The sequence below is a fragment of the Musca autumnalis genome, unplaced genomic scaffold (assembly GCF_047663935.1).
Source record: "Musca autumnalis isolate F117 unplaced genomic scaffold, ASM4766393v1 scaffold_1, whole genome shotgun sequence".
Taxonomy (NCBI): domain Eukaryota; kingdom Metazoa; phylum Arthropoda; class Insecta; order Diptera; family Muscidae; genus Musca; species Musca autumnalis.
The window spans coordinates 318,083,933-318,101,956 of NW_027411644.1; the positions used below are offsets into that span (position 1 = coordinate 318,083,933).

Below are 18,024 nucleotides of genomic sequence, written 5' to 3' on the forward strand. Positions count from 1 at the left end.
CATTTCTCAACGACGATTTAATAAAAATGCCAATAATGTAGTGAAATCCGAAATGCGAGAATAAACTGTTGGTGTGAACTGTGCTTAAAATACTTGTTGTAAAAGATATGATGTAAAATACCGCTGAAACAACATGAAGTAAGCATTTTAGAGTTTCAGAATGTTCTAAAGAATTGTTAAGAACTTTATTTGGAAGATTTTTGCAAAAGGTTACTTGGTTCAACTCCCAATAGTTTAGCCGATACTGACCAGAATTTCAGCAATTATGTAAAATTTTTTATATTTTATAGATTTTGATGCCCTAGATGGAGTTTTTCTTATGTGGTTTCTTCAAAAGATAAGTTCTACTAGTTTATGGCTACAATACTGCTAAAGACAGCAAGGCCAAATTCCTATTCGTTTCTGAGATAAAGGCCTGATAAATGCAAAAAAGTGTAGATTTAGCCCGGTTTAGATGAGGCCATAAAATCCGAACTGGATCTGACAGGACAAAACCCAACTATGGTTTTTGTAGTCTAAATATGTACTTTCAAAAAATTAATACTAGAAGTTGTATGCATTTTCAGTGTTGCATAGTGTAAACAACCAATTCCAAAAATTCTATTGCTTTAAAAACTATTTGTATGTTTTTTTATTTTTATTTTTTTATGGATATCTAAAAGTTGGTTTTTTGAGAGGCATTTCAGGTATCACGGAAATTTAATTGTTTCTTATTAAATTTTATAAACAAAATTTCAAAATAAGTCCCATTAACTGTGATCCAAAAACAAAAAGTTTTTGCTACTTTTTCATTTCATCAATCCCCACCTTAAAAAACTTCATGTTACCATCACAATGTATTATTCCCCAGAGAAAAAAATATTTAACAACAAAACTGATTAAATCGACTATATAACCAGCTGAAAAAGAAGAACAATACCACACACATACACCCCGACACTCTCAAACAAAAAGTGACATCTACCACTTTAGCAACAAAAGCTTAAGTGACAAAATAAATCCATCCATCCAGAAGCGGACGTATGAGTGATGTAAATATGATGTCAATATTATATGTGTAGCTGTCGCTGTTGGTTACCAAACACAAACAAACAAAAGAATTAACAACAAAAAAACTCCCCAACACAAACACACACTCACATCTTCTACAACACTTTTGGTGCTGGACATGGTGAACCCGGTCAAAGCTGTGCATGGGACAGCTTTTGAAATACGATAGTGTTGTGTCAACTAAATGATACAACTTAAAATTCCTTTTAATTAATGTCCGGCACCCACACGACTACACTTCAATGTATTCAACTCAAATACACACAGTGTGCTCACATGTTAAGCGTGTGGACCCTGTTATGGAAAAGGATACACGGGATCTCAAAAGGGGAAAATTTTGCTGTGTGGCTGTATGGTGGAGAAGGTAAATCTAGTAATTGTAAACTAAAAAAACAACAAAGAGCACAAAAAATATGAAACAAAAATCCAACTGACACTGGCAACATATGAGCCATGTGACATGTGAATGGGAGCACTATAGTTGGGGAACATAACTAATCTCAACAACATCCATAACTTTGTTGGCAATGTAGGATACGGAGCAAGGAGGATGGGGAATGCTTTGTCAAATAAAAACAAAAAAGAAAATGATAAAACCAAAATAGCACCTTTAATACTTTTACCGTTGTCACGACTGGACTGAAGTTGTCACTCTTTTTTAAATGTTGTTGTGCAAGGATATTTTTTATTCACAAAACCACACCATAAACCTGTATTGAAACAAAAGTAATGTGTGTTTTTAAATATTGAATTATAGGTGACCAACCACAAGAACAATAAAACCTGAACTATTAACAAGTAAAGAGGGGTTAAACGATTTTGTTGGCACACATGTACTCTCAGCGTGTGACATAATGAACAGAATCAAACCCAATATGGGCTTTTAATTCCAACTCGGTAACTCAAAAAATGAGTTAGATGTGATGATGTGACTTTCCTGCAGTTTGACTGAGTTGACCTTCGTATGAAGATCAATGAGATTGATTGGGTCGGAACACCACTTTTTCCGCTGCTTCATTTGAAATCACATATAAGAGGTAAACCGGCGTTTAGATTCTAGATTATTTGTTAACACAGTCCTCAGACAGTTGTACACATTGGGTATATTTTTAATGCAAACATACCAAAGGTTTGGAGATTCGTTAAGGAAAAAATAAATATGCCCGTTTAAAGTTGAAAATCCAACAAACCCCGTTTTTCACTACATTTACCGTTATAAAATTCAAAAAAATTAAGTGACCCAAAGAACTGCTTACATGCGATTAACAACTGTGTACTGCGTTGTTCGCTTGTTAAATGGTGATACGGGCTGGTCATAAAGTTTGACAGTTCTTAGCCTAAACGTTATTTACATTTTTGTCCGATAATTATACCCTCAGCCTTTAGGCTAAAGAGGGTATTTACACTTTGATACGACCAAAAATGTGCCTCATCGAAATAATGGTTTTAGACCCCAATTATGTTTGTACGATATCCGTTTCAGACAATTTTGAGTAGATCTAGCAATGTCCGTCCGTCTGTCTGTCTGTCTGTCCGTCTGTCTGTCTGTCTGGCTGGCTGGTGCGCACGATAACTCTCGAACGGATCAATCGATTCGGTTCAAATTTTGGGTATCGAAATATTTTGTCCAGATTCGATTTAAGTTCGAAGATGGGCCATATAGGTCCACTCCTTCAGGTACCTCCCCCACAAATGTTCAAAAATTGTCGCAAAATTGTGCGCACGATAACTCTTGTAGGGAATAACCGATTTGATCCATACTTTGCACATCGTGTAATTTCTACCAAACTTAGATGAGGTTCCAATATGGACTCAATCGGTCCACTCCTTCGGTTACCTCCCACACAAAATTTCGGAAAAGTTCAGTTTAGGACCTGCTCTCGAATCGCCTTGGTTTTTGTTGTAACATCTTGTATTCGCTGTCCTCTATACGACGCTGTAAGTTTCATTAGGGGCAAGTCCATACTTCCTGAGAAAATAGCCTGAAAGTTACAAAAAACCCAATGACACCGTGTGTAGTGGTTGGAGCGCAAGATAACTCTCGAACGAATCTGCCGATTCGGTCCAAAATTTGGCTTTCGTAATATTTAGTCCAAACTTAGTTCAAGTTCAAAGATGGATTATATCGGTCCACTCCTTCCGGTACCTCCCCCACAAATGATCAAAAATTGTCGCAAAATTTGTGCGCACGATAAATCTTGTAGGGAGTAACCGATTTGGTCCATACTTTGCACATTATGAAATTTCTACCAGACTTAGATGAGGTTCCAATATGAACTCAATCGGTAAACTCCTTCGAGTACCTCCCACACAAAATTTCGGAAAAGTTCAGTTTAGGACCTGCTCTCGAATCGCCTTGGTTTTTGTTGTAACATCTTGTATTCACTGTCCCCTATACGAAGGTACAAGTTTCCTAAGGGGCAATTCCATACTTCCTGAGCAAATAGCCTGAAAGTTGAAAAACAAACTCAGTGGCACCATGTTTATGGTTGGAAGCGCAAGATAATTCTCGAACGGAAATGCCGATTCCGGCCTTCGTAATATTATTTCCAAACTTACTTTAAATTCGTAGATAAGTCATATCGGTCCACTCCTTCAGGTACCAACCCCACAAAAGTTGAAAAATATTTCGAAAAATTCTGCGCACGATAACTCTTGATGGGAGTGACCGATTTGGTCCATACTTTACACATTCTCATAATATCTACCAGATATAGATCAGGTTCGAATATGGCCTATATTTGTCCACTCCATCCCGTACCTCCCACACAAAATTTTGGATAAGTTCACTTTAAGACCTGCTATTGAATCACTTTGATTTTTGTTGAAGCAACTTACATTCGCTTCCTCAATTACGATGGTAAAAGTTGTTTCAGGGGCAAGTCCATACTTCTTGAGAAAACAGCCCAAAGGGTGTAAAACCCCCTATGGCACCCCCATGGTCTATGTCGGTCCATTCCTTTAAGCACCTTTTCCGCAAAATTATTGAACTTTAATCCTAATCGACATTTTTGTCGGTTCATACGACCAAAATTTTGAAACCCTCTAAATACATAAGTTTTTTGTGAAAAAAATGTTTCAATTTGCACAGGATGAGGGTATATCTCTGTCGGCAAAGCCGACTGATACTTCTTTACTTGTTTTTAAAAAATTTCGACGTTGATAATTACGGCAAAAGTGTATTAACGAAATTAAATCTTTGTGTGTCGATAAAGGGCCATCCTATAGCACAATGAAAAACTGGTTTAAAGAATTTAATCGTGGCCGACACTCGCCAAGAAACGAAGGTCGTAGGGGTCGCTCAAAATCGGCCATTGTGCCAGAAAAAAAATTATACCGTGACATAGGGGCATCCTTGAGCATTTCTTCCACCAAATAAAATTTGGTATTGGATGAACACCTAGCCGCAAAAATGGATTTTTTCGTTAGATCCGGCAAATGTAGACAAGCTCAAAGAAATTTTTAATAAAAAAGATCGCTTCAAACGACTTTTATAAGATCTTCACAGATGACGAATCTTGGATCTATGCTTAGGAGCCGGAAACAAATCGGGAATCGACTGTTTAGGTCTTTAAAGCGAGCCAAATCCAACGAAAGTTGTTCACTTCGAAGCAAACGGTCGCCTGTTTTTTTCGGCTAAACTAACCGTGTGGCGACTATATGGCTTGAGAAAAATAGGACGATTAATTCTTAGTGTTACACTAGTACAATTTGTTTGCCTGAAGTCTTCTGCGAAATTTGAAAAACGAACAAGAGAAGACGTATTGTTCTGCATCATGGCAGTGCGAGCTCTCACACATCGATTCAAACCAGCAACTGTTTGACCGGACAAAACGGGGAATTGATGGGTCATCCGCCGTACATCCCTGACTTCGGATCCAATGATCAGCATATCAAGAAAAAAAGGCGCGGTCAACGATGTTCGTCGACAGAAGATGCTGTTGAAGTGTCAAAAACTAAGTGTCACAGTCGGAAAAAAAATATTCTACAATTGGTTTGAGCGCTAGCAAAAGTGTATAAATTATGCTGGAGAATACCTTAGAAAACAATAAAACTACTTTACATATCACGGTGCTCTTGAATCAAATTTAAATGAAAGATGAGAAAAATCAAAAAACAAAAAAATCGCCGGAGCGCTTTTTAAATAAATCGCGATTCAAAATGACATTTTTAGGGGTTGTTTAGGTTTTTGCAATTTTGCTTGGAAACGGCAAGTCCTATCAAAATGGAAATAATGAAAATGTTGTAGCTATTAAAATTCTCTACAAGATAGACCTTAATGATATTTTCGTAGGTTTCACAACTTTTGAGATATAGAAGTTGAAATTGGGACAATTCAAATTCTATTCAATTCAGTATCGTCTCCTTATAAAACAGTGTATTGACAGCAATTTCCCAACTTAAACTTATATATCTAAAAAAATGGTACAACCTGGGAAAAATTACATAAGCCAGTCTTGTAGAGAATTTTCACAGCTATAAGATTTTCTCAGGTCCCATGCCGATAAGACTTGCCGTATTCAAGCAAAATCGCGAAAACCTACCAAAAAAAACTAAAAATGTAAACTGAGCTTCTTTATCTCAAAAATGATACAGCCTGAGAACAAATCATAAACGTCAATCCTGTAGAGAATTTTCACAGCTACAACATTTTCTTTAGTTCATTTTTGATTGGACTTGCGGTTTCCAAGCAAAATCGTGAAAACCTAAAAAACACCTAAAAATGTGAATTTTGACCGCGATTTATTTAAAAATCCCAACAGCGATTTTTTCTTGTTTTTGGATTTTTCTCGTCTATGAACATTGCTGTTTCAGAATTCACAAAAACTTCCCCTGTGTAAGCGGGTTTCATTAAAAGTTAGTTAAGGCGCACCCTTCATGACATTGTTTTGTAAGGGGGCGATACAGTCAGTGCATTGTCCCAATTTGAACTTCAATATCTCAAAAATGTTTAAGCCTACGAAAATACCGTAAAGGTCAATCTTGTAGAGAAATTTCATAGCTACAACATTTTTTTCAGTCTAATTTTGATAGGACTTACGGTTTCTAAGCAAAACCGTGAAAACCTAAACAACCCCTAAAAATGTCTATTTGAGTCGCGATTTATTTAAAAAGCGCTCCGGCGATTTTTTTTGTTTTTTGATTTTTCTCATCTATGAACATTGTAGATTCAGAATCCGCAAAAACTTCCCAGGTGTAAGCACCTTTCATTTAAATTTGATTCAAGAGCACCGTGATATGTATGTTTATGGACAACGGTTAAGGCGTTATTAAACCCATGAAAAAAGGATGATCGGACATTTATCATGTTTAGCAGCGTGGTTGTAAGAGATCCGAAAGGGGATTTGTTTTAGCCGAAAATTTATTGAGCACTCCTATAGCGACCGCGCAAAGAAAAGTGGAGGAATAACAACAATCTACGATGGGTGCATATGTCATCTGAGGTACAAATTTCATAAAATCGCTGGGATATTCAAATCTGAAATATCAAATCCCTGGGATATCTTAGCAAAGTCCTCAACTTATCATTAGCCATCCTAATAACTTCCGAAGCCAAAAAAATTAACGTGGTGGTCATGTTACAGATGTCTGCGAAGGATGTCGTGGAAATCAGGAACAAGAAGTCGAAGCCCTGCACAATGGTCCCACTTGTACGGAAAAGAGTGCCAAAAATAGTTTTAATCGAGCGACCGCCTCCAAATTTTAAACGTAGGTTTATAACAAGCCAAAAAGATAGAAAACCATTTTTAGTGGATGTAGGTCCATATTTGGGTACAGCTCCCATAGAAAGGTGCCGCCCGATTTTTGGTATTTTGACGATTTCTGCCAAATTTACATACCGATTTGGATGATATTTTGCATTTTAAGTTCTGAGTGAATAAACTACCTCGTTGCAAAAAATATTCACTATAACTAACGTTCAGGTATAGCCTCCATATAAATGTACCCTCAGATTTTCGGTATTTTGACAATTTTAGCTAAATTTTCCAACGGAATTGGCTGTAATTTGGCATTTTCAGTTCTGAGTGAACCAAATACTTCCATGCAAAAAATGGTCAATAACGTACCTCCCGATTTTCGGAATTTTGACGATTTTACAGGCGTGGTATCTGGACTTTTTTTAATCGTAAACTAGAGACTATCCCCTGCATTAAACAAAAAATTCGAGACTCACAAATGCTCACAATTTTTTTTTATAAATTTACTCATAACCTACGAGTGCTTTGCGTATGTATTTTTCGTTTTTAAGTCCTCACATACAAATCACAACATCTTCGACTTCACCTGGCATATAACCGCTGTAAATTTACAAAATAATGCTGAATAGAGAATATTTTTTCAATCGCAATCAAATTTGTCGCTATAAATTTTTCGTTTTTTGTCTACGGTCGGAACAACTGTGCCCTGTAGAGTAAAACAGGAAGTTCCCGATTGAGGTACTTTCTTTGATGTCATTCGTGAAGGGTTGAACTCCTATTTGCTCGATCTTACCACCTTTTTCAGCGCGAAGAATATGCAAATAACCGCCCCCAAGTTTACGTCTATCTGTTCACCGCATGGATTGCGGAGATGAGTACAGGGTTGAATTTCCCCAAGATTCTAGTTGCAACATTCGAAAGCATGTAGAAACAAGGACCTCAACTCCCAAGTGCTTGGGTGCAACAAAGAAACCTTGTTGACCACATATAACGCGAAAGGTTCATCTAGGCGGCAGCAGCCAGAATACCGCCCTGAGAACTGTAACCGTTTGCCTCATTCTGTCATTGATTCAGTACGACAAAACAATGGCATGCTCTAGTTGCAGTAATTAGTCGTGTGTTACCTTGGCACTCATCCCAATCTCCGCATGATAGATGGGGCTCCTCCATCCAGGCTTGTCATGATCTAGAGAGGGAGGTCCAAGATTATGAGAGAGAACCCTATCAAGCAGAGAATCATATCAAGCAGATTTGAACAGCATTCACACATGTCCAGCCACAGATGTCCCTCCCACATTCCAAATTTCATCGAAATCAAACATATCGTCAGCAAAAATGCCCGAAGGCAAAAAGTTAAAATACATGCTCTGGCAAAATTTCAAGCTTCTACGTTCAAAAACAACGCTCCTATTCAAGAAATGGCATTTCGGAAAATGGAATAATATTGCAGATTGTTGTAATGACGGATCCCAAAACCAAGCATTTCCGCTGTTTTGGTTTCATTAATTGCTCCCATTCCTATAGGATTGATAATATCCCGAATACTCGCCCTCATAAGAATTATATTCCATAGAACAGTTTTTCATGTTACAACTTTTTTTGTTTCTCCTGTAAAGTTTTGATTTTGTGGGTTACGTCTTCAGGCATTTGTGGTGACGATATATGTATAGCATGTTTCCTGCAAATACGTGAAATAGGCTGAAAAAATGTATGGGATCTATATCCAAACCGATTTCGATATAATTTTGGAACGTTTATTTTTAGACCGAATTCAGTCACACATTCCAAATTTCATCGAAATCGGACGTATGTAGCGTGTTTGGTACAGCAAATACGTCAAATCGGCCGAAAATATTTATGGGAGCTATATACAAATCTGAACCGATTTCGATGTAGTTTGACACATTTTTTTTAGACCGAATTCAGTCACACATTCCAAATTTCATCAAAATCGGACGTACATAGCGTATTTGGTGCAGCAAATACATGAAATCGGCCGAAAATGCATAAATCGGCTCAGAAAGTGATTCAATGTATAAGCCTAGAAGGAACAATGGGTCTATCTCGTTTCCTTTTGTGTGTAACATACAAATGTACAAAGACATAATACCCATTACCACAGTGTGGTGTAGGGTGTAACTATCGTGTGGATATGGTCCTCGGAGTACACCCCCATATATCGCAGCTGAAAACGTGAACTGCCACGACAAACTCCGCCTGAATTCCTATAGGGGAAGGATTGATGACACCGTGCAAAACATCTGGCCAGCATGCGACACAGGTCGAAATGTTAAGATTTTCTTCGAATACCTAAATAACACCTCTTAGCCACGTCAACAGCCACACTGTTCACACCATGGGCTACGGCGATGAACCTTCCGATATGTCTATAATTCCGATCACTAATTATCCCAGAGTCCTTGAGGCCACATTCAATAGCTTATACAAGTCCTCCGTGCAAGCCACACCCCACCCCTGGAAAGTAGGAATAAGGTCATCAAGTCTCTAGCCAGCATAACTTGCATGCATTACTTTTGTGGAGCAGAACTTGAAATCTATGATGAAGATGATGGGAACATTTGTATTCCGAGGCGTTCATCTATGCTTTAAAAGCATGGGGTAAAATTTTCACAAAAACATAGTTGAGAGCGAGCGTTCTCTTTCAACCCGCACGGTGCTCTTGAATCAAATTTAAATGGAAGGTGCTTACACCTGGGAAGTTTTTGCGGATTCTGAAACTACAGTGTTCATAGATGAGAAAAATCAAAAAACAAAAAAATCGCCGGAGCGCTTTTCAAATAAATCGCGATTCAAGTTGACATTTTAGGGGTTGTTTAGGTTTTCACGATTTTGCTTAGAAACCGCAAGTCCTATCAAAATGAGACTGAAGAAAATATTGTAGCTATGAAAACTCTCTACAAGATAGACCTTTACGTTATTTTCGTAGGCTTAAACATTTTTGAGATATTGAGCTTCAAATTGGGACAATGCACTGACTGTATCGCCCCCTTATAAAACAATGTCATGAAGGGTGCGCCTTAACTAACTTTTAATGAAACGGCTTATACAGGGAAAGTTTTTGTGAATTCTGAAACAGCAGTGTTCATAGATGAGAAAAATCCAAAAACAAGAAAAAATCGCTGTAGGGATTTTTAAATAAATCGCGGTCAAAATTCACATTTTTAGGTGTTTTTTAGGTTTTCACGATTTTGCTTGAAAATGTTGTAGCTGTGAAAATTCTCTACAGGATTGACGTTCATGATTTGTTCTCAGGCTGTACCATTTTTGAGATAAAGAAGCTCAGTTTACATTTTTAGGTTTTTTGTTAGGTTTTCGCGATTTTGCTTGAATACGGCAAGTCTTATCGGCATGGGACCTGAGAAAATCTTATAGCTGTGAAAATTCTCTACAAGACTGTCTTATGTAATTTTTCCCAGGTTGTACCATTTTTTAGATATATAAGTTTAAGTTGGGATATTGCAGTCATTACATTGTTTTATAAGGAGACGATACTGATTGAATTGAATTTGAATTGTCCCAATTTCAACTTCTATATCTCAAAAGTTGTAAAATCTACGAAAATATCATTAAGGTCAATCTTGTAGAGAATTTTGATAGCTACAACATTTTCTTTATTCCCATTTTGATAAGACTTGCGGTTTCCATGCAAAATTGCAAAAACCTAAACAACCCCTAAAAATGTCAACTTGAATCGCGATTTATTTAAAAAGCGCTCCGGCGATTTTTTTGTTTTTTGATTTTTCTCATCTATAAACATTGTAGTTTCAGAATCCGCAAAAACTTCCCAAGTGTATCATCTTCCATTTAAATTTGATTCAAAAGCACCGTGCCCGTATTTTCCTTAGAGCCTGCCCCAACGGATTATTTTTTTAAGTATTATCCCACACAAAATAAGTGACACAACAAAATGCCAATAACTTTTCATGCAAAGGTATTTTGTGGAAAAATTTTTGCGTACATGGAGAAAATGTATAACCCTAATGTAAATGCTTTACCACCCTTTCCAAAATTCAAAGTTCACCTGTGGTGTTTGTAGTTGTGTGTTGGCGTTTGTGTTGAATATTTACTGATAAAATCCGTGATTTCATAAACTCTAAAATTGAGATCTCAAAACTAGTAAAAACAGCATTACAACAAACAAATTGGGTTCATTAGCAGCGGTGTTGCTTTTTTATTTTATGTCATGTTCTATCTCTAACTTTCAAAAAAGAAAACTAATGGTTAAATATCATCGTCAACGAGAATGAGAAATGGCTAGAGTATGTGTGCGTGGTGGGTGCTTGCGCCAAAAGGCAAACAAGTTGTTCAACCAATGGCTTCGGGGTCGTTTCGTAGCGTATAAAAGTTATTGTTCATGTGATGTTATGGGTAAAAAATTTAATTTTCTGGTTTCTGAGTTTAAGTAAATTATGCATAAAGCATGAATTCTACACACAGCTGAATTAAAATGTTTCAAAAAAAAATAGAAAAAACCAACGACAAATACTTTGAGAAAAATTTTTTGGTGTGAACATGTGTGCTTTTGAATGGTAAGTGAATTCAATGGTAGAAATGATTTTAACACGGTACGGGGAGTACTTTGAAGTTTGTATGTGTTCGTATAAAATTTAAGTCATTCAATTTGTGTTGATATTTAATTTGAGTACAAATTAAATACCCAACTTTTAAAACAAAAGAAAACTGTAGTCGATTTGTATGGAGAAGGAGAAGCATTTCTAAATATTACTTAGGGGTAGTTTACACTATATGTAAATGTCATATGACATGAACTTTTCCATCGTTATATATTCGCTAATATGTGCAATATTGGAGATTTTCCTTACGCAATTTATTTTTCACCAGCAATAATGTAATAAAACTACGTATCCACATTGCCTCCGTGGGTAGATATGGAATGATTTTATTTTGTGTCATATGACATTTACATATAGTGTAAACTACCCCTTAGCTGGAAAAGAGAGAGCAAGAATAACTCGAGATGTTCAGGAGTCAGAATGAAGTCAGAAAATTTGACCAGAGTGTAAAACACCAGACATTCTCCTGCAAAGATCATGAATCTGGGAATCTGGTAACTAATACAGATAGCGTATTAGTTACTGGAAGGAGCATTTCATGAAGCTCTTAGTATCGAATATGGGCGGCGATGAAGATACACCAGAACCAATGGCAAACGACGACGTTGAATGGCTTCCACCTAGCCTAAGCGAGGTCATGACAGCAATTAATCGGCTGAAAAACAATAAAGCAACAGGAGCTGATGGGCTGCCCGCCGAACTTTTCAAGACCGACGGCGAAATGCTGATAAGGAGTATGCATCAGTTAATTACCGAAATTTGGAAGGAAGAAAGCATACCCAACGATTGGAACCTCAGCCTCCTATGTCCCGTACACAAGAAAGGAGACAAGACTGTGTGTACAAACTACAGAGGCATAAGTCTGCTACCAATCGCATACAACGTGCTGTCGAGCGTACTGTGTGAACGTTTAAAACCCATGGTCAATAACATAATCGGGTGATAGCAATGCGGTTTTAACTTGGTAAATCGACCAAATCTTGACCCTGCGCCAAATACTGGAGAAGATCCACGAAAGACATATAGACACGTCGACTATAAGGTCACCTTCGACAGCCCAATTCGATCGAAGGTGTTCCAAGCCATGTCCGAGTTTGGTATCCCTGCAAAACTTATACGATTACGCAGGATGACATTGGCTAATACAAGATCAGCTGCTAAAGTAGGAAAGAACCTCTCGAAACCTTTTGAAACAAAACGAGGTTTCAGACAAGGTGACAGTCTGTCGTGTGACCTATTTAGCATTCTATTGGAAAAGGTCATACGAAAAGCGAATGTATATACCGATAGAGATAAAAATAGCCCTATATACAATAAAGAAATATCAGGTTACTGGCCTACGCAGACGATATTGATATAATAGGTCAATCAACTCGATCCGTAACAGCCACCTTTGCGAACATTTAAAAAGAGTCTGCCAAAGTGGTTCTGGCAGTCAACGGCGATAAGACCAAATTTATCATATCAAAAAAAGTAGAATCGGACCATCTGTTGATGTTCGGAATTACAATTTTGAGGTTGTAAATGACTTTATCTACCTCGGCACCGCCATAAATAAAGCTAACAGTATCAGTATATTGGCCAACATATGCTATTTTGGGCATAAGTTGAGTTTAGGGCCCGGTCCCGGATCTTGATGATATATATACCACAGATAGCCCTTGGGTTCCTGAATATAACGATATAAATTTTGTCTTGCACAATTCCATACTTCCCGAGATATGAGCCTCTGAAATTCTGAAAATTCCCTTGTTAAAGTAAGAAAAAAATTTAAAAAATTAAAAAAAAGGTTCTCAAGTCTCTATTCGGCAACAAAAACTACTCTGGTTTGTCGTGGAAGCTGGCATTCTTTAACTGCGATATATTGGTTGGATGTACTCCGAGGACCACATGATCTGCAAGCCTAATCTAGAAGTTCTCTCTTATACCGTTGAATTATTGTTTCTAGATCATGAAGATTCCTTCTGACATGCCTTGTTAGAGGAATCCTACCCACTTTACTGTGACAAGAATGACTCTCGTAACAACCGAGCAAGTACTGCAATTAGAGCATGCTATTGTGTTGCCGCACAGGAAGAAACTACTAATCCTCATGTAGATGGTACACTGATGGCATGAGGAAGCAGCTGTTGCAGTTCTCAGGCCGGTATTTTAACAGGTTAACAAGGTTTCTTTGATGCACCCCTAAGTGTTGTCGCCTATAGATTTAAGGAACTTGTTCCCACATCTCAGCAGATAGCTGTGGCACGTGCGGACGACGAGAACATGTTTCGCAGTGCCGCCCCTAGAATTCTTGAGTAGCTAGTGGTCGAAATTCTGCTACCGTCGACCAGGACATTTTACTCTCTCATCATATCCCCAGTCCATGTGGTGAACAGAATGACCGTAGACTTAATGGCGGATATTTGGATATTCCTCGCGCTGAAAAGGTGTTCAGCCTTTCACAAATTAGATCAGGGAAGGTAATCGAGGCCAAGATCGCACAATCATCTTTATACGTACCAATCTCAATGCTGGTTTGGAGGAGGTGGAATACAGAAATTGTAAAGGTTAAGCAGTTCCAGAGGTATCACCTTACTTTGGGGAACTCCATGTAACATTCCAAGGAGCTTCGACTTCTTGTTCCTGAATTTCACGAACGACTGGCTTCCACACATATAATTGATTATCCAACGTTTAAAAGTTGGCCAGAGGGTAGTCTGCTCGATGACCTCAAACAACGTGGAGTGCTTGGCAGTATCAAAAGCTTTTGATAAGTCTAGAGCCGCAATCACTGTCATATCCCATCCCTTTTCTCGTCCTTGTGTGGAAAGTGTGGAGATCACGTGCTGAGCTGTTACAGTGCTGTGCTGCTTACGGAATGATCGGCAACTGGATAACTAATTCTGATGCTGTGGCAAAGCCTCAATATGAGTAAAGCCCCAAGAGTCTTATCTACTGGCGACGAAAGCGAAATCGTCCTCCATAATTCACCTTTGCTGGCATCCTAGCCCGGTTTGTCCGGCTTCAGTAGTGGGACTACCCTGTCCATTTTCCAGACTTCGTGAACGATGTAGGTGACTAGTGACAGGTTAAGAACATTCGTAAGATACTCAACACCCAACTCATCCTACATTACCATTGTTATATCGTCAGGGCCCAACATTTTAGTGACTTATCGTTCCTGAGGGCATTTGCAACACCATACATTGTTTATTGTAGGGGTTCCTCCTCGACAGGAAGAGATCTAATGCGACGCAGTACCCTGTCACTCACAGGGTGCTCGACAAATTGTCGATTAAAATAACTTGCGCACATCTTCGAGTCAGTCAACATAACGTCGCCAAACTTAACGGAGGTACTTTCTTCTTTCCATTCCACAGTTCGAGAGTGACATAACCGGAGGGAAGTTTTTGCATATGCAAAATTTATGCATTTTACATATTTTCTTATGCAACAAATATTTCAGTAATAGGTACAAAAATGTTTGCATGTACAATTTTCCTGTTTAAAATTCTTTTCAGACAAGTCAATAAAATAGAGAATGTGTAACCACAGCCTCAACCTTCAAAATACCGAAAATCGGAAGGTATCTTTCTATGGGGGCTATATGAAGGCCTGAACCTAGACCGACAAATTTTTGGTGGAAAGTTGTTTACCCCCAAGGAAGACTTAATACCAAATTTCACCTATTTCGGAGGGATATTGAGGCCACAACCTTCTAAATACCAGAAATACGGAGGTACCGTTCTATGAGGGCTATATGAAGATGTGGACCTATACCGACAAATTTCAGGTGGAATGTTTTATACCCCCAAGGATGACTTAATACTAAATTTGAGCCATTTCGGAGGGATATTGAGGCCACAACGAAGACAAAATTCAAAATTTCAATCATTTCGGTGGTATATTGAGGCCACAACCTTCAAAATACCGAAAATCGGGAGGTACCATTCTATGGAGGCTACATGAAGACTTGGACCTATACCGATAAATTTTAGGTGGAAAGTTTTATACCCCCAACGAAGACGTAATACCAAAAATTAGCCATTTCGGAGGGATATTGAGGGCACAACCTTCAAAATACCGAAAATCGGGAGGTACCGTTCTATGTGGGCTATATGAAGACGTTGACCTATACCGACAAATTTCAGGTGGAAAGTTTTATACCCACAACGAAGACCAAATGCCAAATTTCAGTCATTTCGGTGGGATATTGAGGCCACAACCTTCAAAGTACCGAAAATCGGGAGGTACCATTCAATGGGGGCTATATGAAGACGTGAACTTATGCGGATATATTTCAGTTGTAAAGTTGCATACCCCTAACGAAGACTTAATAGCAAATGTCAGCCATTTCGGTGGGATATTTAGACCACAAATTTTTGCATATGCTAATTTTATGCAGATATGTAAAAATATGCACGATATGCAAAATTTGCAAAAATTTCTGGGCCTAATTCGTTTTATTTTGTAATAAAACGAGTTTCTGTCTAATCAGATTTTCTCTACGACCATCCTAACCATATATGCATTTGCATAGGATTCCGCTGTCTACTTATGGCCGAATGCCAAAACCCATGATAAGCATTAAAGTCCCTTATGACCTTCCTAAATTGGGCTAATATTGCACCTATAACCTAAAGAACTGCTAATAATCGGAGAGGTAGCAATCCTACCTCGGCAGTTCCACACCTGACTGCTACCTCCAATAGATTCCATGTACGGTCATTAAAGCCAGGTTCAAGCGAGGAGGTCTGTATTGAACAGAATGCTTCCACAAAAAAGCTAGTCTCGATACTTCATCAGTATCATCACAACCCTGTAAGCTGAAGTTGTTGTTGAGCTTGGTTTCCTGCACTGCCGCTTCCGTGATATTCTTCTGACTCAAAAAGTATTTACTAGATCTTACCTCGGAGTCTATTGCAATTAAATTGCAAAAATGATGGCGGCGAGAAGTCTCGTATTCCGATGATGGTGACTTACTGGGGTCTCTGTTATGCAGCAACGTAGTCCCTCACATGGATGACTCACAACATCTATTGCATCCCACCAAAGTTTGAGTGTAGTGGATGCGGATATGACAAAGAGAACAAATCCAAATTGGTCTCCAAAAGAATCTGGAGCGGCACATATAATAGAGTAAAACAATACACATACAAACATATGTACACTAAACCAGCAGGCCGGAACACTGATGCCGTGTCGAAGATGCCGCGATCATACCAGCTTAGTAGAGTATGTTATAAAGGTCTGCTGTAATTACAGCATTCCGATGTTCGACTTAAGTGCGAACATTTGCTACAAAAATGTAACTGATCTTAGTCAATAATTGCTTTTTGAGTACATCGAACTTCCAACACAATCGTTGAGGGTCTTCCATGTATAACGAAGTTATTGGCATCGTTTCTTGTGGCTGTTTCGGCCTGTATAGATTTCGAGATGATCAGTTATGGTGGTCAGTCTCATTCCATTGCCGGATGTTATATATTGGAGACTAAGTTTTGTTCGACTTGGATCGAATATGAAGCAAGCAGCCTTTGACATGAGACAATCTTTCCCTGCCCCTTAAGTTATATTACAGGGAAAATTATTTTATAATTATTTTGTGGCTTTGCACTTTTTGTCTGCCTGGTGTCCTAACTTTATCCGTAGCGTAGATTCTCAGAAACTTAAACTTATTACATAAGAAGAGACCAATTCTCACCAGGGCAACCTTCGCATGTCTCACACAAAGTTACTTAATAAATTTCCCAATGAGAGTGTTCATGCCATAAACTTTATTAGTCCCCAAAAAAAATATTTATTAATTTAATTTTATATTTAATTTAAGGCGAAAAAGTTTTTCAAGCAGAAACATGTTACATGCAGAACAAAGTTTTGAAAAATGCACACCCACACACACACCCACCGGTGTGTGTTTGTTTGCGTAACATTGCAAATCCTTTGAGAAGACAGCAACATTTTTAGATTTTTTTTCTCAATATATTATTAAATTTAATTTAATGTCACTGATGTTGATTTTGCTGTTTCTTGCTTTGCTTTTCGATTTATTTCAGCTTTACCATGGCCAAAGAGCTGCATACACTCGGCTGGGATTATGTGATGTTTGCCTTGTTCATCGCGTTTACCGTATTCACACCGCTATGGAAACGCTTGTTTGGCAAACAGAAAGCTCGCAGTAAAGCGGATTATGTTTTTGCAACAGGCGGTGTTTCCATTGTGGCCGTAATGATATCAATTGCCCGAGGAACCTTAGGTGTGCGAACAGTGTTGGGTAAGTACTTCTTGAACTTTATTCTTTTCTTCTTTTTTTCATTTTTTTACTTCTTCTGCTCATTTTCTTGTTTTTTGAGCTATTTTCATCCTTGAGAGTATTAAAACATCGTCTCGTGACAGTAGTGGGAGGAGTAACAGCAGCAGCATTATCATCCAAAAAATTACCGTGTTCTTCATTTAGGGATGGGTCCATTGAGTAAAACAAAGGAAAACATAGCGAAAACAAGTTTGTAGTGGCAAAGTTTCTTTTTTGTTTTGTGTTTTTGTTTTCTTTCCTCAATACGGAAACAAATGCTCCAACTAGACAAGGTCTTGTACCTACAAATGTAGGTATGTATGTACGTAGATATTGTTGTACACACCTACCTACATCCATTGAACAGTAGAATTCCCAAAACACATGTTGTGTAGGTCAGATTTTT

At 38.1% G+C, this 18,024-nt stretch overlaps 1 protein-coding gene across 21 annotated transcripts in view; it reads left to right on the plus strand.

Annotated features, from left to right (window-relative positions):
• LOC141389991 (sodium/iodide cotransporter) overlaps positions 1-18,024 on the plus strand; it is a 459,732-nt gene that overhangs the window by 310,639 nt on the left and 131,069 nt on the right. For all 21 annotated transcript variants that reach the window (XM_073962363.1, XM_073962374.1, XM_073962368.1 and 18 more), the window contains one exon: positions 17,383-17,600. In XM_073962363.1, the coding sequence (XP_073818464.1) occupies positions 17,390-17,600 (211 nt within the window). In that variant the 5' untranslated portion in view covers positions 17,383-17,389. The remainder of the gene's footprint in view (positions 1-17,382; positions 17,601-18,024) is intronic.